General features: G+C 48.4%; 1 protein-coding gene across 6 annotated transcripts; it reads right to left on the minus strand.

Moving 5' to 3' along the window:
* Nucleotides 1–1360: 1360 nt before the first annotated feature.
* ZNF507 (zinc finger protein 507) lies at nt 1361–24364 on the minus strand. 6 transcript variants are annotated; one of them, XM_019642699.1, is made up of 7 exons: nt 23594–24364; nt 20118–20196; nt 15869–17973; nt 14440–14560; nt 10959–11073; nt 5939–6073; nt 1361–5847 (listed from the first exon to the last, which is right to left on the minus strand). In XM_019642699.1, the coding sequence occupies exons 3-7, from the start codon at nt 17969–17971 to the stop codon at nt 5496–5498; spliced, it is 2826 nt and encodes a 941-aa protein (XP_019498244.1). In that variant the 5' UTR covers nt 17972–17973; nt 20118–20196; nt 23594–24364; the 3' UTR covers nt 1361–5495. The 6 variants fall into 6 exon arrangements, with proteins under 6 accessions (XP_019498244.1, XP_019498235.1, XP_019498253.1 ...); XM_019642690.1 differs by lacking the exon at nt 20118–20196; XM_019642708.1 differs by lacking the exons at nt 20118–20196; nt 23594–24364 and adding an exon at nt 19997–20100.
* Nucleotides 24365–24621: the final 257 nt, after the last annotated feature.

Consider the following 24621-nt stretch of genomic DNA (forward strand, 5'->3'; position numbering starts at 1 on the left):
GCCATTCACCATAAAAAGGTGCCTCTAGGACCCTTTTCTTTTCTTTTTTTTTTGGAGGGGGGAGGGGAACAGCATTGGGGAATCGGGGAAGGGGAACAGACAGGTAGACAAATTGGTTTTGTTCTTCAGTCTAGTTGTGGAGGACGTTGCTTCACTGGCCCATGTCAGTATTATTGCGCTCTTGCCGGGTGAGGCAATCGGTCGTGGGTCATTGGTTGGCAGCTCCCAGTGGCTCCCAGTAACTCACACTGGCTGCTGGCCACTCACGTAGCTCACGGCAGCCCACTGCAGCCTACGCTGTCACCGGCGACACACAGCAGCCCAGCTCCAGGTTGAGCTGTTGTTCACCATCTTAGCTGTAGAGGGCAGTGTCACTGGCCCTCAATGTGGGATCCGAATCCGGGCCCTGCTGCTCAGAGCTGGCGTCCCAAGCCAACTCTTAACCAGCTGAGCCACTCGGCCGAACCCTAGGACCCTTTTATGTTCTGGATTATTTTTTATTTTATTTTATTTTTTTTATAGCTGAGCCATCCTGCCACCTGTTGGCAGCTCAGCGGCTGCTCAGCTCGGGCTGACTCGAACCGCTGTTGCTCAGAGCTCAAACTCTTGAGCGAGCTCTTAACCAACTGAGCCACTCAGCCGGCCCTATGTTCTGGATTATTCAAGTCAACTGTCCCCCGAGGTGAGTGCAGTGGCTGCGACTGTTGCCTTGCACCAGCCAGGCGTTTCGGCGGTGTGACCAGGTCTTGAGCACTGAGCGCCCAGGGTGCCATCGGCGTGTAGGACTGTCAGGGGGAAAACAAGACAATGCTTTTCACAGCAGCGTTGTTTATTATTTAATTGTGCGTTGTTATTTTAAACCAATTGTGTTTGGCTTTAAATAGCAGAAATGATGAAATAGTGACACAGATTATGGATGAGGGCTGTAGGAGAACAGGAAGACTTTATAAAATTACAGAGGGAGAAATGGTATAATTCAGTCATAAAACGGGGCTATAAAAAGCATCCTTCCTCCTGGTTGCTTCCAGCACAGATCACAGCACTGCTGCAGTCCAGAGGGCTGCAGACTCCCAATCAAACTATTTACTATCCAGTATGTAGCTGATAAGCTGGGCCTCATGGGCCGTGCGATCCGCCACTTCTCAGGGCTGCTGCTGTACCGTGAGAATCACACGGACCATATGTGCTAAGCGGCATGACTGTGTGCCAACAGGATTATGTTTACAAAAGCAGGGAGCAGCCAGAATGAGGCAGGGCTTTCACTTAACCCCTTCCATGCCAGCGCTGTCCAACATACAGCGTGAGCCACAGATGTATCTTTACATCTTCTACTAGCTACACTAAAAAAAATGAAAACAAGTTAATTTTAATGTTTTATTTAACCCAAAATAGCCAAAATATCATTTCAACATGTAATCAATATAAAAAACCATTAGACAGACTTTACATTTTTGTACTAAGTCTTCAACACTGTTAGCTGCGCGCTTCCAGCATATGCGGCTCTGGCCACGTCCTGGGTCTTCCTTCCGTGCTAGGGTTCCTACAACCGACCTCAAGTTCAGTGTCATGTTGGGGTTTGGTTCTTGAAAGACAGGGGCTATACCGTGTTGCCGCTCAGGAGACAGAACACGGGGTTACAGTTTGAGAGGGAGACTGTGGCCTCAGATGCTTTGAGAAGAGGTGGCCTAGGGTGCCAGGGCCCAAGCAGACCGAAGAGACAATTAGAGGATGTTAGCGTCACCTGGCAACCAACAAATCTAATGTGAGAAACACCTGCTATTGACCACAAAATGCCCACGGCGTGACCACATCATGTCACCTTTGGCCTCAACATCACTGACAGAGCTAGTTTTTAGCACGACTACACCAGAATTTAAAGCATGTAACATAAGGATGTGATCTGGAAGATAAAATGAAGAACTGTGTAGTCAGAAAAAAAAAGCTTCAAAATCAGATTGAATTTTTAAAATGAGCAAAACAATCTAACGCATTTTCAGTCATCTTTGTGTAACACAGATTGATGGTGGTCAGCAGCTGTTTAACAAGTTAACCAAAGGGTGACTGTAAACCTTAGTCTAACCCTTGGGAAGTTCTTCATTAACTAAACCTAACTCTCTAAGTGATCAAATCAACATTTCCAAGGTAAGAATGGATATTCTCTCTTGTTAATAACTTAGAGGCAAGTGTTTTTAACAAAAAATTTATTACCAAAATATAATCTTAGAGTCAATACATGACAAACTCCTATAAAGCACAATAAGTTACTGCAACGTTGCACAGTGTTCCAAAGGTCGTTCCTGCAGCACTGCAGACCCCGCGTGGCAGACCAGGCACACTGCGCCCCCCGGACACAGCCTTGCAGCGCCCGCCTTGGGCATGCAGCTCGACCTCATGGCTTTACAAAATGCAAACCAGTCTGTTGGAACAGGACACAGTGGCAGAATTATGGTAGTCTTTACCTGTCAGTATTCCAGAAACTTCTAGACTTTGGCTACAGAAGCAATGCCATAGTGTTACACAATACTTATTTCTTAAAAAAATACATGTATCATGTCCATGAATATCAAACTCAGATTTCTATTAAATAGATTTCATAGAATATCACTTAGAGCACCTTGCTGTACAATAAAAAAGATTAAATAAGTATGTATGAAAACTAAAAATATAGTAAGTCTCAATAGAGAACCTGCTTGTCTTTGTCAGCTTAGTACATTGCGGGAAGATACAATGTAAACATGGGTGCGTGCCACCTGCTTTGTGGGGAAAGACAGAGGACATGAGGAAGCCACCCAACACTGCCTCCAACAGGACAGATGTAGAACAAAGACTTCAGAAGTGTCACCACACTGCACTGGCGGCACACAGAACTCAGTCTGCAGAGCAGCTGGGATCGAGGTGTGGGGCGGTTAGAGCACTGGGGACGCTGACCACCTTCTGCATTACCAGGCAGAGGAAATGACAGAGCCCGGAAAGTATTATTTATAATGATGGGAAGCGTTACCCTCTCCGCATCTTTGCCTTGCCCAGTGAGTTTCTTTAAAAACCTCTTTTCATTGTCAGATCTTAGAACTGTAAGTGTTCAGAGTGGAAAACAAATTCTACGGGTGTGAACGGCTAAAGATCGAGGGCCCGTCAATGAGGTGTTGCTCCTACAAAAGGGGTTCCTGCTGGCTGCGTCCGCACCTCGCACTTCTCCAACTGAAGCTGCGGATTGAGCCCTCATTTCCAGAAACACTCAGTCGTTCTGGGTCGCGCGCGGCACCACCAACCTCGGGCTTGCCGCAACATTTCTGGGAGGGAGAGGACCGTGCCGGCCGCGTGGGCCTTCCTGCCGGCCAGGGGGAAGCTGCTGAGGACATCCCAGGCCAGAATCACAGGAGCGTTTAAAGATGGAACCTCTGAGTTAGTTTTCTCCCCGTGAGCTAGGGGGAAATTTAAATCCATGATTCCAAAAAGTCACAATCAGTGCAAGTGGTTTAAGAAAATCAAAAAAGGTAATTTAAAAAATTCACTGCTGGAATTTTGGGGATGTTTTTTGGTTATCAGTATTTTCCAAATGATTATAAAAAATTAAAGCCAAGGAAATTTATAAAACAAAACTCTTCTAAGGTTAATTTTCAGAATATTTGTATAGAAACAATGAGTTACAGCTACCAGCAATGAAAGGACTGACTGAGGGCAACAATGTAAGTGATAATAATGGAACCATGTAAAACATTTTATTTGAATTTGAAATGAAATATAATTGTTTTAATTCTTAAAACAGGAGAAAATGAATATGTATCCACATGCAGCGGATTTGGGGAACATAATTACTACATATAAATTCATTCTATCTTTAAAAACCAGAAAATGGATGAACTTCCATAAATAAATTAAGACTACCTAAATTAAAGAGCTGCAAAGTTACAATCAATTGTGTTTAAATATCGTTGTGAAAATAAGATTAGAAAAACAAATCAGACAGTGTTTTAAGATGCCTGGCCCCGATCAAATAACTCCTAATGCTACCTTAAAATGTTAATTCATTCAATTCACACCTGGACTTTGGGGAGAGACTTCTTCCCTGAGTCCACAGAGAACCCCATTAAAAACCCTGCTCCCAATGTTTCCCGTTTGCCAGAGTTCCAGCCTCGGCTCTAGCAGGCGGCTTCTGGCCGCCGGCTCAGAAACAGCAGCACCGTGAGGGCAGGCACCGTGCGGCAAACGCGTTCAACAAACAATGCATAAATAATGATCAAGCTACAAAAGCCAAAACAAAAAACCCTGTTCTCTTCACTCAGAAATATATTAAAATACAAAATGTGTAATTAACGAGATCACACCTACTTCCTGGCATTTTAATGACGGACCCTCCTGCACACCAAGAAAATGGAGGTCATTTCCTAGATGGGGAACTCCCAGAGACTTGCTGAATGCTGTTTGTTTCTAGAAGTTGATAACAACCTGAACTCTCATTAGGTTTTAGTCACACTTGGTTTTCCTCTTATGCTAAGTGGACCGACTTAGTAAATCCAGGAAGTAAAATCTCAGTAGCAGCGCTCACTTTTAGGGGCTTCTGGATTTCACCCCTCTTCCCCCAATGATTTTTATTTTCGAATTAAAACTCATCAATTTCCAAGGTCTGCTGATCAAACGGAAATTCTCGGCCTTTGCTGCTCCCCTGGGCTCTTTCAGGTAAAAGCCTGCTCTAGCTCAGGAGAGAGGGTAGGGAGGCTGTGCGACCATCTAGACAACTGCGGGGATCATCAAACACTGACCAGAACCTTCAAGAAGTAACTGCACTGTGCTCAGTTCCATTTTCCTCAACCTTGAGATTTGGTCTGAGTCTGGTGGAGATTCACCTATTTCTTCCTGTGCCCACAGGAAATGCTCTGTAAAGTGAAGACAAAAAATTGACTCCTTAAACGCCTATGTACAATCTAGATTTGGATGCAGAGGTCTTTCTTTTTTAAGGACTAAAGCAATATGTCTTAGATCGAGTCTATGACTAATTCCCATCGGCCTGGGGAAGGATCTAGGCAGGTCATCTCAAAGCCGGCTTTTCCTTGTCGCCGCCTCCCAGGAGGCCTGGCATTCCAGAGCTGGCTTGTCAGAACTGAGAAGATAGAAACCCCGAGCTCTGCTACGACTGTGACCCTTTGATAAGTTTTACACTAGTTCTTGCAAACCTTTCCTCAACTCTTTGCCTGCACTTCTCCACTGCAGCAAGCTTTTGATAACAAATACGCTCGCTCAACCCTAAGCAGAGGCGACAGAGGGCTCATACGGGGTTACATCTCTGCTCCCTCCTCAGCCCATTTCCCTCACTCAGAGTGTTTAACTATTATCACCGCGTACCCATTTGGAATCCCTTCCATTACATTACCGATTTGGTTCCAAAGTCATGTGTCATTTCCTTAAAAATCACACCAACTATTTCTTCTGTTGTCTAGTGGGTCATTTGATAGCCAGGGTGAACCGGGTTTAAAGGGCTCCTCTCCAGGCCTCTGTGTCTAATTCGTGTCCAGGGTCGTGCCGTGCTCCTTACTGAGGATGATGTTGACAATCTCACCCTCGTGCTCTTTCATGTGATCCAGCAGGTTTTCTTTGCTGGTTGACTCGAAACCACAAATACAACAACAGAAGAGCAGAACGCAATATTCCATCCCGGGAGGCGCCGTGCTCGTGGGCTTTTCTGAACTGTCGGTGGTGGGCTCGCTTGAGGGGCTCAGTTTCTCACTCTCGCTGGGGGCCTGGGAGACGAGCTCCGGGGGCGACAGCAAGTTCTCTGGACTTCCAGGGAGGGGACCAGCAATCTCCTCACTGCTGTTTAGAAGAGGCTTCCCCGGGGATTTCCCTAGAGTTCTTAGGAAGCAAAGAACAAACGGCACACCTTGAGTGGGTTAGAACGAAGGACTGCCACTGACCTCTACCGAGAAGGGGCGGGGTAAAATACCTGCCACTCTGGGAAATGGCGTCGTTAATGGCCTTGTTCACTTGCTCGTAGTTGTAGTTCTGGTCGCTTGCATGCTTCCACATGTGGGACTTCAGGGAGGGGGGGTGACTGCAGACATAGCCACACAGCGAGCACCTGGAAACAGGCACGAGGGGTCAGCCGGTCCCACAGCATCACCTCTGACAGTGACAACTACGAAACTCTTCTCCTAAAGCTTGTGAGACACCGTGTTTCATGGAGTCTAAGGCGTCACTGAACCTCAGAGCCACAGGGCTTCAGAGGCGGGAATGTCCTAGAGTGGGTGCCCTAGAAGCAATGGAACCAATGCTCTGCGCTTCGGAGAATCTACAAGGGTCAAGACAGACGCCCAGATTACATGAGCTGTTAGGGCACAGGTTTCTGACAGAGTAACACGCAAGACCTATGCTCTAAGTTATTCTACCACGCACACAAGGGGAACACACAACACCAACGCTCTGCTTGTTCGATTCCTTTAAAAATCAAAACTAATCTGGTCATTTCCAACACGAGCCACGTGTTTACTGACAGGTCCACAGGAGACAGGGGTGTAGTCAAGAAAAGCTTCAACGCTTTAGAGCTCATAAATAAAACAAGTCATCAGTAATCTTTAAAAAGCTTCTATTCAAAAGAACTGTCTCCCATAACTGCGCACACATAACTGGTCACGTCTGAAGTTCTTTAAAAACAAACCACTTTTCAGGGCCTTTTAGGCCTCCCCTCCGGCGTTGTTTACCCCGAGTGATGGCCTGTGTCAGTGTGGCGTGGGGTTACACCCTTATGTTAATTAACTACAGTCCATAAGGTGACCCGAGTGCGGGGGTTGGATGCAGATTCCCAGCCGCGTGTGAGGGGACCCCACACTTCATTCTCTGCTCTGACAAATGCCTAATGTCACGTGCCCACCATACAGTGCCCTGCTAAATAATTTCCCTGCCCTAAACATTCTCTGTGCTCCCCACACACTCCTCCCACCCCCGTAACCCCCGGCAACTATGGATTCTTTCACTATCTCCATAGTTTTGCCTTTCTAAGTGTCTCCATAGTTTTGCCTTTCTAAGCGTCACCAGTCAGGGTTGTACAGCAGGCAGACTTTCAAACTGGCTTCTCTCACTCAGTCACAGGCGTTCAGGCTCCTCTGTGTCTTACATGCCTTGAGACCCCTTCCTCCCGCTGAGCTGCCCACTGTCTGTTCCTTCATCACTCACTGAAGGACACGTGGCACTCCCAGGTGGTGACGATCACAAATAAAGCTGCTAGAAACTTTCACGTGCAGGTTTGTGTGTGGACATGTTTTCATCATTTGGGTAAATACCCAGGAGCATGGCTGCTGGATTGTAGGGTAAAATTATGTGTATGTGTGTGTGTGTGTGTGTGTGTGTGTGTGTGTGTGTGTGTATTTAAGAAACTGCAAATGTACTTTTTAGAAGACATTTTTGTTGAATAATTACAAACCTAACAAATCAGGTGAGTGGTCTGAACTCTCCTGTACAACATAAGAGACATGGCCAGCGATAATGAAGCATAAAATCCAAGAGCCTAATTTTACTAACCACTGTCACCCCAATAAATTTTAATTAAAACAAAAAAATCAAAAGGCCTAAGAGGAGATGACAGTGAACCCCGCAAGGACTGAACTCTGAATTCCAAGCCACATTTCCCTTCATGGTAGGCGGCGCAGCATTACCTTCTACTCCACATCCTGAGGCATTGGGGCCAAGGCCAGTCCAGCATCATTTTTAACTATTTAAGGAAATATTGGGCATTTCTAGACTGGCTATTAAAAAATCAACACACACATCTGGGCAGCTCTTGTACGTGAAGAGAAAAGATACAGCTGCCACTGTCCACTTATTTTCAAACTACAATCAACTTCCAGAAGCAGAGGAAGCCCAGGGGTACAGAGGACTGCCCGCCACCTCGCGGGGCACACGCGCCAGGCCCTGTGCGCAGGTTCTTGGTTCCAAGCCCATGCCGCCCTCTGTGTCACGCTGTCCCCTACCCTCCACCCACTATGCTGTGGTTTTGGAACATAAATACTGATATAATTGTGTTTCTGAGGGAAGATGGGCTCGATGCCACATACAAGGACACTGGTCACCTGAGGAAAAGTGGCATTTGGGGCCGTAAACCAGGGCAATGCTAGACTTGCGATGTTAAACTAAACCAAGGACAATGTGCTATCTGGAAGCGCTGAAGAGAACCTTCTGGTAACTGGGGTCCATGTTGTCACCACCAGGCATTCCGTCAGCGGGTGTGTGGTTTGCAATAAACGTTCCTTCACAAAGCATGAGGAGCTAAGCACTGCGTCTGGCAGGCCTGGGCAGCACCTTCTCGTGTGTCCTGACCTGACCCAGGGAGGGAAGGCGGCTCTCCTGTAGTGAGGGCAGGGCTTTCAACCCGACCTCATGACATCAGGAGCAGAGGAAGGGGACAGGCGGGGTGCTTAGTGCTGGCCACACACAATCTCATTCGACCCCACGAGCTTTATACGCCAGGCTGTACATTCCCCAGGTGCATTTGGGGAAGGAGGCTGAACTTGGACTATCGCCCCAAGGTCCCCAGCTGGGCACAGGACTGAGACAGTGTCTGGCCCAGGCCTGAGACTCTAAAGCATGAGTCTCCCGCAGTCACTGGGTTGCCTCCGAGGCGGTCAACATGGCCTGGGGACCTTAGCTGCGACAGAGTGTCTACCTGGGCACAGCACAGCATGTCTCCCAGAAGCACTCAGGACAGGCCGGCACAAAGCGTGGTGCAAGTAAATCTGGAGACCACGTACTGAGGCTCCTCTGCTGTGACAGGAAGAGGGTGCTCATGGGTGCTGCCCACCCGTAGAAAGACCCCAGGACAACGCAACCATCCAGAGTCAGTGAATTAAATTTTAAGAACTGAGGAAAACAGTCCCCAAGACACCGAAAGCTATCAAACTGAGTCTTCAAGCTGCAAGACTAACCTGTCCAGGTAGATGCGAAACTCCTGGACAGAAACAAGGTCCATCACTGACCTCTCCTGAGTTTGGCACGACTGCATATTTGACAGCTCACTTGTTTACTGTTTGTCTAGAAGCCCCACGAAGGCAGGGGCGGTGCCTTCTTTGTTGTGACTACAGCCTAAGAGCCCGGCACAGCTACTGGAACATAATATTTGCCCAATAAATATTTCTTGATGAAGCTGAATGAACAGTCTAATTCTAGACACAGAGAATGTCATTTTATCCTTGCCCAGATCACATGAATTTGGCATGGCATGTCATCAAATTTAGAATAAAGACACCAAAAATAAAAAGGCAAAGCTCTCTCCTCCTACCAGATGCACCGGCGCCCCGCTTCCTTCACATCCCCTAAAGACTTCCCAGGGTGAATCATAAATGATACATGTTAAAGACCATCTACTACTCGTCACCTACACTTTATGGCACTGAGTTATTGTAAATAATGGTTAATGACCTTCATTATACTCAGGGGAAAAATTTTTCTTAGGGGTCTTGTTTTAAATAAAGATGTGATATATATATATATATATATATGTCACACAATGGAATACCACTCAGCCATAAAAAGATGGAATATTACCATTTGCAACAACATGGATGAATCTTGAGGGAATATTGCCAAGTGAAGTCAGTCAGATGGAAAAAAACCCAAAACTGTATAATTTCACTCATATGTGGAATATGAATGAAAAAAGAAACAAATGAACAAACAAAACACAACAAAGGGTCATAGATACAGACAACAGATTGGTGGTTACCAGAGCGGGGGAGGGGGCGGGGGGGCAGGGGAGGAGTAGAGAGAGTGAAATGGGTAAACGGGGCCAAATATATGGTGACGGATGGAAATGAGGGTATTGGTGATGAGCATGCTAAGGGTATACAGATACAGAATTATAACATTATATACCTGAAACTTATACAATGTTATTAACCAATGTTACCACAATTTAAAAACCTAGAAAAATACCCTTTTTATACCAGCCTGCTCCATAACCAAATGATTGATTCCACATCAATAAACAGCTAAGTCTTTTCCTCTGGGGACAACAACAACAACAAAACAGTCATGGAAGCCAGGTCAGGCATCTTCCACAGAGCCACAAGTCTTAGCAAACAGATACACTGTCTAAAGCGTGATATGATACGAAGAAGTCTGCTGGTTAGCAAATTAAGCACAGATTAAATATTTAAAACTATACATACAGGACCGAATAGTGGCATTTTTAGGGATAGTCTGTCAGGTTTCCATTTAGAGAGGAACACAGTCACTTTCCCACACTCACCTGGGTCACACCTATAAAACCTGGGACAGAGTTAACACAGGAAACAAGTTTTGACAAGGGGTTAAAAGAGTTCCTGCCCATGGCCGAGCACTCTCCGGCTGAGCTCAGAGTGGGAACCATGTCCCACCATGGCCACAGGAGACCACGCTGCTCTGTGACAGACAGACAAAATGTACACGAGCTGTCAAGCGGCAGTGTAAGAAAGAACGACTTCTATTTACCAGCCTGTCTTGATAACTGAGAATGCCTATGTTTTCTGAAAACATCTATTAGAATTGGCTTCTGTGAAAAAATCAAGTAACAAAATCAAATTAAATGACCTAATGCTACTATACACGATAGAGTAATTCTCAAAAACAGAATCTTTCACAGGGAATTTTGCTGCTTTGAAGTTTTAAGGATCTTTTGCTGGAACACGGAGACAAACTGTCGACCTCCTGACAGGTGTTCTGAGCCTGAAAGTGGCTGTGACGACTTGTAGGAAACTGAAAGCAGAGCTCAGACATCTTCCTGTATTTCAATTAGACAAAATATCTACTGTCCTAAGACTCAAGCTTAAATTTCGTATTTTTTAACAAACTAAACAATACCCATGAAACCAGTAAGTGAAAGTTTCTTAGTGCTTAACCTGGGTTCCAAAAAGTGTCAGGAGTTTTTAATGACCTCTGCTTTGGTCTTACACTATATTTTAACACATGCATTAGCGATCCAGGGCTGGCACACTCACCTGTATGGCTTATCCGAGTTGTGGATCCGTCTGTGGTTTCTGACACCAACGTACGTTGTACTCGTGTAATCACACACATCACATCTGTACTGTTTCTGGACTGAAGACTTATTCTCTAGACAAGGCATTTCAGAGTTTTAGCGACATGCTCCACTTAGGTCCAAATGGCAGCATTTACAAGCCATGGTAAATGAACATCACGACACAGTATTAACATTTCAGTCAAGGCTTCCTCACTGCTTAATAAAGCTACCGAGTTTGAACATGGCTTCACAGCCTCGCCTGCCTATGGACCACCAGCAAATATAAACTGCATGTCATCTGACCTGTGGCCATACTCCGGGCTGGTTTCAATGTCACCTCGTACGAAAGTCTAATCTAATGAAGTGGGGGCCAGCTGCCCTGTTAACTGGGTAGCAGCTGCATTAACCACAGATGCAGGGTGAATTTGAAAGGTGTGAGTCTAATCAATACTGGATATATCGTTTTGAGAAACACTGATCTGCCAACAAGCTGTAGTTTAACACCATAATCCAATGTTCTATAAAGTATGGCTACAGAGCATATTATGCAACGAACTTGATCTAAAAAGCCTCATGCTGTTTCAGTCTTGGGTTTCCTTTGTTTATAACTGTCAGCTATCAGTGACAATGGAGGGAACAGCCAGGGTGCGGTGAAGTGCCACGTAACGCTCATCACTGCATCTTGCAACCTGACAGAGTAAGAGACAAAGGCGGGGATGAGTGTGCACATGCAGCCCTGTGCCTCCAGGAACTGAAGCCTGGGAGAGCGCGAGACGGCACAGCTGAATGACAGGACCACGGGAGGCAGTCCTGAACACAGGCTTGGCCTGCTGTGTCAGCCAAGTCCACAGGCCGCTCACAGCCTGTGCCGCATGCTCAGGAGGCATGTATGGACGCTGAACATGGCAGAGTGGGAGAGCGTGCAGGGGGAGTGCTAGCTCAGTGCATGGAGGTAACCTGACGGTACAAAAGGAAACCCACACTGACGTTTGAACAAAACAAAGGAAGTCCGTAAGTTAAATGGAAGCTCTCTAAAACTGAAATTTTCCCTTGCCAGGCAGAACAAAGTGTCCTAATTTCCGGGATCAATCTATAACGTTAATACATACACTAATCATAATTATAATCTAAGTATTACTCTTAATTGGTAGGTTAAAAACTTGGACTTGGTTATTATAAGTGGCACTGTTCCAAATACAGTTTTTAAAAAACCCTGAAAAAATTAAGTGTGAAATATTGGGTAATGGTTTTGTGCGAGAAATATTACAGATCAATGACAACTAATGAAAATGACAGATGGAAAGACTTAATATAGCACAGACTGAGCCTGTGCTACTTCAAGCAACTGTGCCAATGGACAGAACACTGAGGCCAAGTCCCCACCCCGGGCCTGGGCCTCGCTCTGCCCCTAGCACCGGAGCGATCCGGCAAGTACCTTTATCCTGGGGACTTTGTCTGCTCACGACAAAACGGGGCAGCAGGACTGCCCAGTGTGGTCAGTGCCCAGGAGCAGCGTGTCCTCCCCTCCCCACCCCCCCTAGCCTGGGCCTCCCTATCCTCCTGTGTGAAGTGTGCGCGTGTCACTGAGATGGCTGTGCCTGCCATGCTCACAAAGTTCCTGGAGCTGGCAATCGTGGTGCACACTACAGACCAGTCTATGTGTGGGCGTGCTCTGCCCACAGCTTTGGCACAGCACCTGTGGCACACACAGATCTTCATGGACATGGCTGCTGGCCCGGTCACTGCACTGGGCTCCTGACAGGTAGTGAAGCCCCCACTGTGCTCCCAGCACCCGGGATCCAGCTCAAGACGCCCGCTCCATGCCTCTGGCAGTGTGCACGGCCCAGGTGCCGTCACCCTGGGCCTCTGGGGAGAAACGCTCCCCCCCAGTTACCTGTGCTGTGTATAGCACACATCTCCCCTCTGGTTGAGTACGTTTACAAAATGGTTAAAAATGTCTTAAGAAACACAAATAATTTTTACCCTCTTTATGAGCTAACACTTGTTCTTTGGCCCGACAACTGAATTCTGAGATCTAACCTTGAAGCGATAAGGCGTCTGTGTGGGTATAGGTGTGCGGGGGTCACCGTCATCTGACTGGTCACACACCATGACAGCGGTAGCGAGTGAAGCCAGGTGGGGGAAGGCGTGGCTGTGACTTAAAATGCAAACACTGGACCCAAGGGGACAGTACAGTCTACCAGGAGGGAGAAGATGCTGCAAATGGAGGACGGTGGATGCACTAGGGCTAGAAAGCTCCAACGGGGTATTTTAATTTTGAGCTGACGAGCTGACGTTATAATCTTTTCACCAAAAGAATGAGTGGTAGTTTGTTACCCCACATGGACAGCCTTACATCACTGCTTTAGAAGGTGGTGCTGGAGACACACTCCAGCCTGCTGTCAACTGCAGGTGGCGCCACTGAGCAGGCTGCTTTCTTCCTTCTTCGGGACTCACGGGCAAAGATGCCCAGGTTGTAGGTTTTAGCGCCTCCTTACAGGGGCTGTGCAAGCATAATGAGCTACAATAAAGGGAGGCATCTGGGGCTAGTTGGTAAAATGGGAACCAAACTGTTTGAGCTCAGCCAGCTATCGCAGAAACAGACGCTGTGTCATAAAGTCCCTTTGTCTGCGAGAGTTTTACAGGGATAACAGCTGCTTGACAGGCGGGTTTTGGCACTGCAGTGGTGTCCAAATCAGCTCTTTGAGAAACATTCCAGCATCAGTTATGCTTTCTGGGGTATAATTTAATGAACATCATGGGGAGACATTTTGCTCTGCAGTTGTTCCTAACTTTAATTCCCAGGAAATCTAAACAGGAACATCACCCAGTAAGTTTTATTTCCTATAAACATTACACTCAAGACATGTCGAGTGTACTGACTTAAGGCAGCGATGTAAGCACGCACAGCCTAGGACGCTCGACCCTGACTCTCCACACGTGGCGCCTGCCTCTTCATGGAGTCTAACCAACGCGGCCGGCTGGCACTAACTAGCGCATAGGAAGGCCTGTTGGGGCTTTTGGAAACATGCAGGTGAAACCGGCAGTCATGCTGGGTAACAGCAGGGTCACAGAAGGAAGCCTCAGGTAAGACTTGAGGTGGGGCCTGCCACCTGCAAAGCTGTGTCCTCAGCGGGCCTGCTGGCACCCGGGAGGGTGACAGGCTCTGTGTCTGGGCTGCATCTCCCTGGCTTGCTGGCACGTCACCTCGGGGTTTATGCTGCACTTGGCTGCGGTGGGACAGCAGTCCCCACGTAGCATCTGCCCCACAGTGGAAGCTGAGTGCTTCCAACCACAGCACCTCACTTAGGGCTCAGAATTTCCTCAGCAACAGACACAAGAGTCCTTCCCACGCCAGCACAAGACAGGAGAATATATACATGCAACTCTAGTCCCCAAAGTGACCCAAGTGATAGCCAAGGGCCTCTCTCACGGCCCAGGCTGGGCAGTGCAGATACCTTCCTGAGCATGTGTCCCCCCGGCTGGGTCGCTGGGCACACCTGGCTCACTGGGAGCCCCTGTCGACACGGCTGTGTCTGGAAGGCTGTGCTGCTCTCTCTCATGGTTCCTCAGCTGACTCTAAGAAACGGAGAGAAATGAACACACGATTTTCAGTAAACACACTCGCAGTTACTAGGAGTTAATTGCTTCCACAGCCTGGTACCTAGAACACATTACCAATAGTCTATAATCAAATGTGCTAAAGATTATTTGACACCTTTGACTGTTTATGGAAAGAAATACACCAGGGAAATCACGATCTAATCCAAAAGGCAGACGGGTCCTCGTCTCACGTTCCCCATAAGGAAGCCACTGCTGTCTCCGCGTCTGTGTGGTGTGTGCAGCTTCTTAAGACCGACAGGCCCAGAGCAGTGTCACAGCTCGACGCTCTCACAGCACCAAGTCCCAGTGACAGCTGGCCCCCTTCGGTTTGCCTTCACATATCAACTAAGGGTGCTGGGGAGGCCTCATGGGAACCGCTCCTCCAGGGACCCCTTCCTTCCTCCTCCACTCGGGTCAAGGGCACAGAACTGGACACGCCTGGAGCTCGCTGTGCGTGGCTTGCCGAGTGGCCCGAGGCCACTGCAGAGGTCCAGGAGGGCAATGGCGGTGGGGTGAAGGTCACTGAGGCCTCTTTTCCTGATCACCTGCTCACTGTCAGCTAGACCTAACTCTGGGTAATCTGAGAGGAAAAGGTCACATGCCTGTTTCCTGGTCAGCCCTTTAGGATACTTTTTGTTTGTTTGTTTTTAAAATTTCAAACAGTGAACTGCCGTGTTGGAGAGGAAAAGTTCTATACTCCTGACCCAATGAATGCAAGTTTCCTTTGCTACAGTAGCATTGCCTGCTGGCTGTTGGTTTTAAGGTCGCATAGAAGACGAAAATCAGGGAGTAATTCCTGAAAGTCCTCTAAACACCCATGGAATATAAGCCACAGGGCTCTATTTCCACTGTATGGTCTTCACCAAGCGCTTGACACCGTTCAGCCCACTTTCCTTCAGCAATGGAATTAGTCACCGTGGCTGCCAGGCAGCAGCTGAAGGGAGTGCTGGCATTTCGGGACCACGGAAGATGTGGGATTAAATGCGTGTGATCACGTGTGTGTGTGCACATGTGCGCGCTGTCGCCCACAGCATATTCCCATGTAATTCACTCCCACGCACTTTGAAACCCATGCATCTGTGTGAGCACTCAGCAGGGAACTGAAGAACTGGCATACCAAAGCATGGGCACAGGCTGTGCGGAGCGCAGGCAGGGAGTGCTACCCCGGATCCTGCTGACCCAGGTCTGGGCCCCAGCCTGGGTGCTAAGCCATCCAATTCTGGGCCTGTTTCCTGACCTGTCCCTGCTCTAACCCCCGGCTCTCGGGCAGGCTCTTGCACCCACCTTGTAATGGAACGTGCCCTCGCACCGCCGGCACTGGTGCAGCCTGGCCTTGCAGTGGCCAATCATGTGACTCTCCAGGGCCTTGCTGCTGTCGGCGACGTGCTCGCAGATGGGACACTGGTAGGGCTGCCTCTGTCGGTGCACCCTTAGGTGCTGCTTCATGTAGCCCCTGTTCCCACTGGCGTAGTGGCACAGGCGGCAGCGGTAGGGCCGCTCTGCACTGGGGACGTACTCCACAACGCTGCCGCCTGGCAGGCTGGCATCGCCGCTGGGCTGGCACTGAGCATTGTCCTGCAACTCCTTGAGGATGTCGTCATCCGAGGCGTTCTGGTCCGTCCGTTCCCGCAGCTTCTCAATCACAGTGAGTAAGGACATGCTGATGCCCGTCTTCACCTGCCCGCTGGACAGTTCCTGCCTGCCCCCTGGGAGTGCCACCAGCGTGGAGCTGCTCTGGCTGAAGCCAGTTAATCCGCTGGGAGGGTTTCTGAGCGGTGACATCATTTTAGAATATGCTGCCAACGTGCTCTCCACTTGCCTCTGCCCTGTGTCTGGATCCAGGAGGCTGGCTCGTGCCCGCTCGGCAGCTCTTATGGGCATGGTGACCAGGGCCTCGGCAGCCAGCGAGTGCAGTCGGAGTGACTCGGAGTTGGTCCTCCTGCGGCCTGGGGGCGCGTTCTCATCAGGGGCCAGGCCCTGATGCAGGAACTCGCCATCTGCCCCCTCCGCGCTGCTCCAGCCGAGGATCAGCCCTCCGATGTCCACAGTGCACTTCCCGGCATAAGGACTGTCACCTTTTCCCGTGCCCCCGACCTGGGCCTCTGTGGGTGTCGGGCTGCTCCCCTCGTCCATGTCAGCACCCACGAGGAAACTCTGCTGGGAGAGTGGTTCCTCGGCACTCGGCAGGCGCTCCACGATCACGTTCACGTGGCCCTGCTGATTGGGGCAGCTGCTGACAATCTTCTGTGCCGACGAGAGCAGGCTGTCAGCCGCCAGGCTGTCCTCTGCCTCAGAAATCACCTCGAGCACTTCCTCCTCGTGGGGCTCGAGGGCTGCCGGCCCCTCAACACCAATGGCTGTGTTGGCGCCCTGTGCTAGAGGACACGCAGGGGACAGGGGCTCTGAGCTGCAGATCTGCACCTGCACGGCTGGGCCGTTGTGGATGCTCAGCTCGCTGTCTCCGATGGCGATGACCACTGCGTCCAGCCCGCCAGGTGTGGCCGCCGTCGAGGGCTCCAGCAGGCCCAGGGGCTCGTTTTCATTCTCAAATATTGGGTAGGAGCAGTCAACCTGCCCGGCGTGCTTCCAGGCGTGCGTCTTCAGCATTCTCTGCTGGCCGCAGGTATAGCTGCAGAACAGGCATCGGTACAGGCCGTGCTGCTCGTATGCGTACCACCGGCCCCGCCCCACATCGGCCACGGAGGCGCGGGGGCTGGGGGCCGGCGGGCTGTTCACCCCGACCGGGATGTCAGGAGCAGGTTCGCGGCTTGTCTCTGTGGCTCTGGGGCCCATGAGGCTGGAGGGGCTCACGCTCTGGGGGGCTCCGGGCTGAGGGTGACTGCTGGCCTCGTCCTCGTGGTCCGTAGCCACGTGAGCCTCCAGTTCCTCTTGGCTCCTGGACGTGATGTGGCACTCGGAGCACATGAGCAGCACCTCGTTCTGCTGGCCGTGCTGCCTAACGTGGTCCTTCAGCACAGGGAAAGATGGCGACAGGAACTGGCAGAGGCTGCACTGGTAGGACATGGGCTTCCCATCGTTCTGGGCGGGGGCGTCAGGGGGGCCGGGCACCTGCGGGGCCTGGGCCCCTCCATCCGCAGCAGCAGGCGGCTGGGCCGCTTTAGCAGGAACCTCACAGGGCTCTTGTGCTTCAGGAGAGCGCGTCACAGCACTTGAACGTGAGCGTTTTTTCCCAATTAAAAGACATTTTTGTGACTTTTCATGTTCCACGATCTTGCTTAACTTCTGGATAACATGGATTAACGGATCTGTTTTAACTTTTCTTGGTTCATCAATTTCTAATGAACTGATGACAGTTTCAGCAGTCAGTACAGCTTCCTGTTCCCCAATATCTGGCACCAACATGGCAACACTGCTGTTTTCTTCCATACCTACGGGGTAATGCACAGCAGAAAGAAATACCAGGTTAAGGCTAACTGCAGGTGTTGGCTCAGGCAATGTGGGCGAGTCAGTGTGAGCTAACCCAACAGTCTCTATGGGGGCTCGCACCAGTGCACCTGACGGAGACGCAAACTGTTTTTTTCTCCTTGGAATGCTGTCTCCTTCAGGACTGAGGATGGAGAGCTTTCCATCCCTCATTTATTTCTGGAAAAGACGGACAATCTGCTTCTGCCTTTCTTCCCCCCTTGCCCCTCGCCATCTAGCTGGATCTAGTCAGCACCCCGTCTTCTGCACAGTTGATGGAAGGGTACAGCCATTCCCAGGGTCTGGGGAACAGCCTTGTTTCTACGAAGCACCATCCGCTGAGCCAGTACGACCAATACAGCTTCTTACCCCAAATATAACTGTATTTTACGAAAAGCATACATTTCAGGTCTTTTCTCCACAAATCTTTGGAATTATGAAAACATAGTCATTAACCTATTTTAAAGGGCACAGTGAATTTTTGGAAGTACTGTGCTAATGAAACTAAATAAAAGCAATGATCTTGTTCCTCCTTTTACTTCCTTTGGTTTGTCTTCTTGAAGATAAACCACAAACTGTGCTGCGGTTTTTCCCAGAGGTCACATAAGTGGTCAAGTATCACTCATACACACACACATATTTTCTTTTTCCTGAAAACAAAAGGGGCATCAAAGAAAGACACAAATGACATGCTAGCTGTGGTCTAGGCCCAAACACGCCAAGTCCTCCCTCAGAGCGGTTTATGTGTAAGTCCCAGTTATGCGTTATGGGCAAGGAAGTCACTAAACAGAAAAGTACTTATCATATCTCTCAGCCTAAAACTTAAAACTCTTATTTCTCGGCAGTCCTTTAATTTCAAACATTTCCTTTGGCTTAAAGTGAGATTAATTTGTTGACTTGGATCACATTTTTAAGTTTAGGCTTTCTTCCAGCAACGTTTTGTTTTTCCACATTTTTAGGTGCTCTTTAGGATCTTACAACATTCAATAAACGCCAGCAAAGTTTTAGTGGCACTGGCAGAAGACCAGGGACCATGCTGTGATTAAACCTCAGCCACGGGCTCTGCACTCTTATTGCAGGTGGGTCACGACCCCCCCCCCCCCCCGCCCCAGGAGGCCCCGCTAAGATCCCACCCAAACTCCCACCACACCCCCAGGCTTGGAGCAGCCTCAGCGCCTGTTGCCCCCAACCCAACAGCAGTTACAGCTCCTCCGCTAAGATTCCTCCTCTTTCTGGCACACTAACTCCCTAAGTAGATCCCCACGAGGCAAAAGTGCAAACATTTCACTCGTGGCTTCTCTAGTACCACTTCCTCCCTCCTTCCTAACACGTGGCCGGCCCTCCCCACTTTCCTGACTGACTCATGGCAGGAGACGCACGTCATAGCCTGAACAAGGATAACCAGCCGGCTCCTGGACACCAGTGGCCCTTTGGCCACTCTCTCCCCTAAACAACCGGAGGGCATCACCTTACAAAAGATGACAGCCACTCCTCAAACGTGCATTTACCACTACACTGCAGATGACGGTTGTCTGTGCTCGAGACCACTTGGTTGCCTGGGAGCTGCGCTGTCCACAACTATGAGATAGCGGCACGCTGCCAGCTGGGGAAGATCAAAACTCAGAATCCAAAGTACAGTTTTTCCTGGGTACGCATCGCTTTGGCACCACCGTGAAGCTGAAAAATCCCAAGTCGACGGCTGCCTGGAGTTCCGTTACATCTGTCTTAAGTAGGAAGAACACATGCTTTGAAATCTCTACACTCAACCTTAAGAGGGGACCAGCAACGGAGCAATCTGTTTAAAAGCTTTGTGACTCAAGTCACCTTACTGTCTGGGAATTCCACATCTTTAGGCCCAGGGGAGCTGTGGCTCTTCCCGAGACCTGTGATCCCCTGTGGGGTCAGTCCCTGACAGCTGTGTTCCCGCCAGTTCACTGTTACGTGCCAATTAGTTAAATGAGTTAAGGACAGGAATCCTTGAACACTCACTTTCTTGCACCAGGTGTGGTTCTTCTAGCGCTATGACCCCCTGCCCTCCACGTGGCAGACTAGTAACCTGGAGGTTAACAGGCTCTGGACACCCACAGGACTGACCGCCAAGGTAACTCACGTTATCCCCCTTTCTTTCGTGACACAACAGGAGGGAGGCAGAGCGGTGCCAACTGCTCCCCATGCACGTCAGCATGCACCTAAGAAAGAAAGGGGAACATAGCAAGGCGTTCACCTCACCTCCAGGAAAACACTTATACAAAACCACCGGACAAAACACCCTGAGTTTTAGAGCTGATGGGAATCTGCAGCCGACGCCCCAACCCTCGCTGGACATGTATGTAAGTGTCTCATCGTAGAGGTACCATACATTTGGGGATAAGTATGGAAATGGCAGCTATAGAACAGATGTGACAACATAAAATACACCAAGAAACACCTGAAAAAACAGTTTGGGTACACATGGAAAAATCGATGCACAAGTGAAGTCGCATTAAAAGTCTCTGTTAAACAGGTTCGGTAAACAGCTCATGATAAAGCAAACACAGAGACGGAGTTAAGTTGACCTGAAGGTCAACTCTAAATTTTCACAAAAATTCACTGAGGCCACCAGTGTGCATCTGTATAGGATTGCATGTCAAGTGACGTAAAATATATTTGAATAACAGAGATGAAAATTAGGAGTACAAACAGTCCTACTGGTTCAGTAACAACGTCAACATGACCTCTGCTAATGGGCATACTGTGCATGGCCTCCAAGAGATCCGTGCAAACGCTCCTTAAAAAATTACCACGGTGGAGAGTGGGCAGGAAGGAAGAATGGCCAATTTGTAACTGGAGCGATGCGTACCTAGGAGTTCATTCCACTCTTCTTTCTACTTGTGTAAATGCTTAATTTTTTAAAATAAAAGTTACAGAAAATATTGTTATGTGCAAGGCACCAAGCAAAGTACCAGGAAGAATGGAAAAAATTTAAATTCACAGCACTCATACGAGGTCAGACAATGAAGTTCACGAACTCATCCTAGAAAAAGTGCTACATACCTCATTGCTGAATATCACTAGGGTCACCTTCGAAATACTCCCCTTGGGAAGCTATGCACTGATTGCCAGTGCCTAGTCCACCCTTCAAAGCAATTTTGGAACTCTTTCTCTGGAATGGCCATCAGAGCTGTTGTCATATTACCCTTGATGTCCTGCAAGTCATCAAAACGTCTTCCTTTTAATATTTCCTTTATCTTCGGGTAAAGAAAAGTCATTGGGGGCCAGATCAGGTGAGTAGGGAGGGTGTTCCAATACAGCTATTTGTTTACTGGCTAAAAACTCCCTCACATACAGTGCCGTGTGAGCTGCTGCATTGTCATGATGCAAGCCATGAATTATTGGCGAAAAGTTCAGGTCATCTAACTTTTTCACACAACCTTTTCAGCACTTCCAAATAGTAAGGTTGGTGAACTGTTTGTCCAGTTGGTGCATATTCATAATGAATAATCCCTCTGATATCAAAAAAGGTTAGCAACAACATTCGTTGCAATAAGTTCGCGAACTTAATTGTCACACCTTGTAGTGTAAAACCGAGCTGAGTGACTAGGACAAATATATTTAGAAGTTAAAAATTAACAGCTTTTAAACAATGCTACAGTACACAAGGTCTAACAGCCAGAAGGCTCCCATCAGCAATCAACCAAAGAGACTGAAGCTCTTTGGTCTAGAAAGGCGAGTGGGCTCCTTGAAGAGGTGAGAGGCGTGTAAAATGACCGACCATGCCAGGCACCATCCAACTGCCCCTCTAGGCTCGCTGTCCCCTCTTCTCTACTCTGCCCTCTGTTTTCTGGGAGTTATGCCAACGGGGAGCCCCCTAAGGAGATCAGGAGGCAGCTAAGCGAGGTCAAGGTATTCATTTCTTTGGTCCCCTCCCTCCAGGTCACCTTGAACTGGCCGTGTTCCTCAAAAGAAGGCCATTCTCCAGGCAGGCTGCTGCACAAGACACTCCTGGTTGTGGCACCTGTTCCTTCCGATGCTGCCACCCCAGGTAACCGTGCCGTCCCTGTTGTTGCCTGCTCAAGGCTGACACCTTTTCTCCGAGCATCTCTGGGAATACATCCCCTTGAGTTCTCCTAATTTGAATGTGCCATTCGCTCTCTTGGAACTCTGTGACACAAGCCTAAGGCTGACAAGGAAGGCAGCTCTAACAGCGTTCTATTTGCAGAAGTGGGAACAAGCACGCTGTCGAGGGCTTGGTGAAAAGACCAGCAGGGCCGGTAGGAAGGTTTCCTGGGAGAAGACTAGATAGAGGCATCAGCCACACAAGGGTCTTGTTTGCAGTCTCCAGACATAACAACGTGAGATTAAACATGCCAAATTGTTACAATCAAGTTGTATCCCAAATCAGAAAAGTTCTACCACCTTTTACACTGAGTCTCATCTTTTTTAGACAACAGTATTCCACAAAAGCTTATAATTAACATCTTTTGCAAGAAAAGAGCCAAATAAGCTCAGCTGTCTTTATCTCCTTATAATTTGTTATTTCGTTTATTTACACATCTCATTAGTTCCTTTGGGACACAGGCATAGTCAGTATGATCATCATAAGTAAAATCAAGTCGAACAATTCACATGGGCCTGGAGAAAGGCTGCAAGTTTTCTGTGTATGTACAGATAGTTCAATATGTTATAAAGAACCCTTTCTTTCAGACTAAGAATTTTTTCTTTTCCAACTAGAAAAAAACTGCTTAGAAGTAATGGCAATTCCCCATTCTTCTAGATTACTGTAATTCTAAAATACAAAACATTTATTTTGCTCCAAGCAAAAGAAGTCAGGGAATATGAACTCATGGGCTCCATGAGCTGTGTGGCCTTAGGCAAGTCACAGTTTCTGTGGGTTTGATTCTTCAGCTGTAAAACAATAGTGGTGCTGGATAAACTTTTGTTTCCCTGAATTATAGACTGTCTATAAAAAGTCACTCCGAAACTGCTTATACATTATTTATAGATTTACCTTCCTAATGTCAACTACAATTCATTTGAATTAAAATCTCCTTAGCTTAATGTAACTATTAATTGCCACTAAGAAAAAAAACAGTATAAATATCACAAGTATATGAATTTCATAGAATAAAATTTCTTAGCTGGCATCTAGCCTGAGATAATATTCTAATTTGGCAGCTGCAATTAAAGATGTAAGGTCTAAGTAATGTTAACCAGTATTCACACTGAACATGTACTGCGCACCCATAACTGCCGAGCACTGTGCTGGAGATAGGAAACCGAGTTGGGAGTCCTTGCCCCTGAGGGCCTGCAGGTTCTGTGCTTTGCTCATGTAATTCCTGGTAGGCTCACAGATATAAAGTAACAAATGGTTTAAGAACAGGAATCCAAGCCTATCTGATTCTAAATGTATCCTTTCTCAAGAGGCCAATCTTCCTCTTATTTCTCATTGAGAACAAAAATTTACAAAGTATCTATGCTGAAAAGAGTAACAGCCCCTAACAGCTAGGTTGTATCAACATGTAAGTGTGTTTGATCTTTGGGACAGGCTAGGTGGATGTTACACAATTTTACAAATAGGGAAACACTCAGTGTGTTTCTGTAACTTACCCAAGGTTACATGGTTGTTAAGTGGCAGAACCGGGGTCTTTCAAATCAATTCCTGAAATTAGTATAGTCCCTTGGATCAATCTTCAGAATCCAGCTGTGGCCAAGAACGGAAGTAGGTAGTATCAAACATTTCTCTAACTCGGTGCAACAAAGTAATGCTTTTGGGGGGCAGTGAAAAATTTCTCAATATTCTTTGTGAAAAAGAACTTCAGAGAAATGTTCATGCAACCCAATTATGTGACCTAAATTTATATAATTTACCTAACGAGCAGACTTTAGGATTTTGCACAAGTTAGAAAAATAGCTCTGGAAACTCCGATAATTGTGTATTTTACATTTTAGTTCAGAATTTATCGAGTTGACTCAAATGATTGGTTTTACTGACATCACTGTCTAATGAATAAGGAACAAAAAATGGTATACTGCTATTTGAATCTTCACTAAAAACACAATCGAAACGGTGATACTGCAAACTTCAAACGGTTTTACAAGCCCAGTGAGCTGACTGGCAGCATGGAAAGAGGACAGTGGCCTGCCCTGGTCCCTGCCCGTCTTCTGATGCTAGCCGGAATGAACCCGAAAGGTCCAAGGCCGCTCATTCGTTTCCCCGACAACGCGACTTGCTCGCTCACGGTTACGTTCACTGCCGGGCAGACAGTACGTGTCTTCCCCTGAAGTGAATTCTAAACAAGTTATGAGGGGCCAGGCTTTCTCTTCTCATCAGTGACGCGACGCACACCCTGAGCCGGAGGCGGCTCCGCGGAAGAAAGTGCAGAACTAACTCCCGGAGGAGACGAACCCGCGAGCGCCGGGCCAGAGGCGCGGACGGCCGCCCACTGCGGCAGCCGGCGGCCCCCGGGCCGGGAGGGCGGCCCCCGCCCAGGCCCTCCGCACACACACCCTCCGCTCCGGACGCCCCCGGGTCTCGGGCGGCGGGAGCCGCTCCCGCGGACGTGACCTCGCCCAGCGGCGTCGGGAGCGGCCAGGCCGGCGCGTCCCGCACGGGCCTTCCCCGCACCGGCGGCGGC

The sequence above is a fragment of the Hipposideros armiger genome, unplaced genomic scaffold, assembly GCF_001890085.2.
Source record: "Hipposideros armiger isolate ML-2016 unplaced genomic scaffold, ASM189008v1 scaffold_4, whole genome shotgun sequence".
Taxonomy (NCBI): Eukaryota; Metazoa; Chordata; class Mammalia; order Chiroptera; family Hipposideridae; genus Hipposideros; species Hipposideros armiger.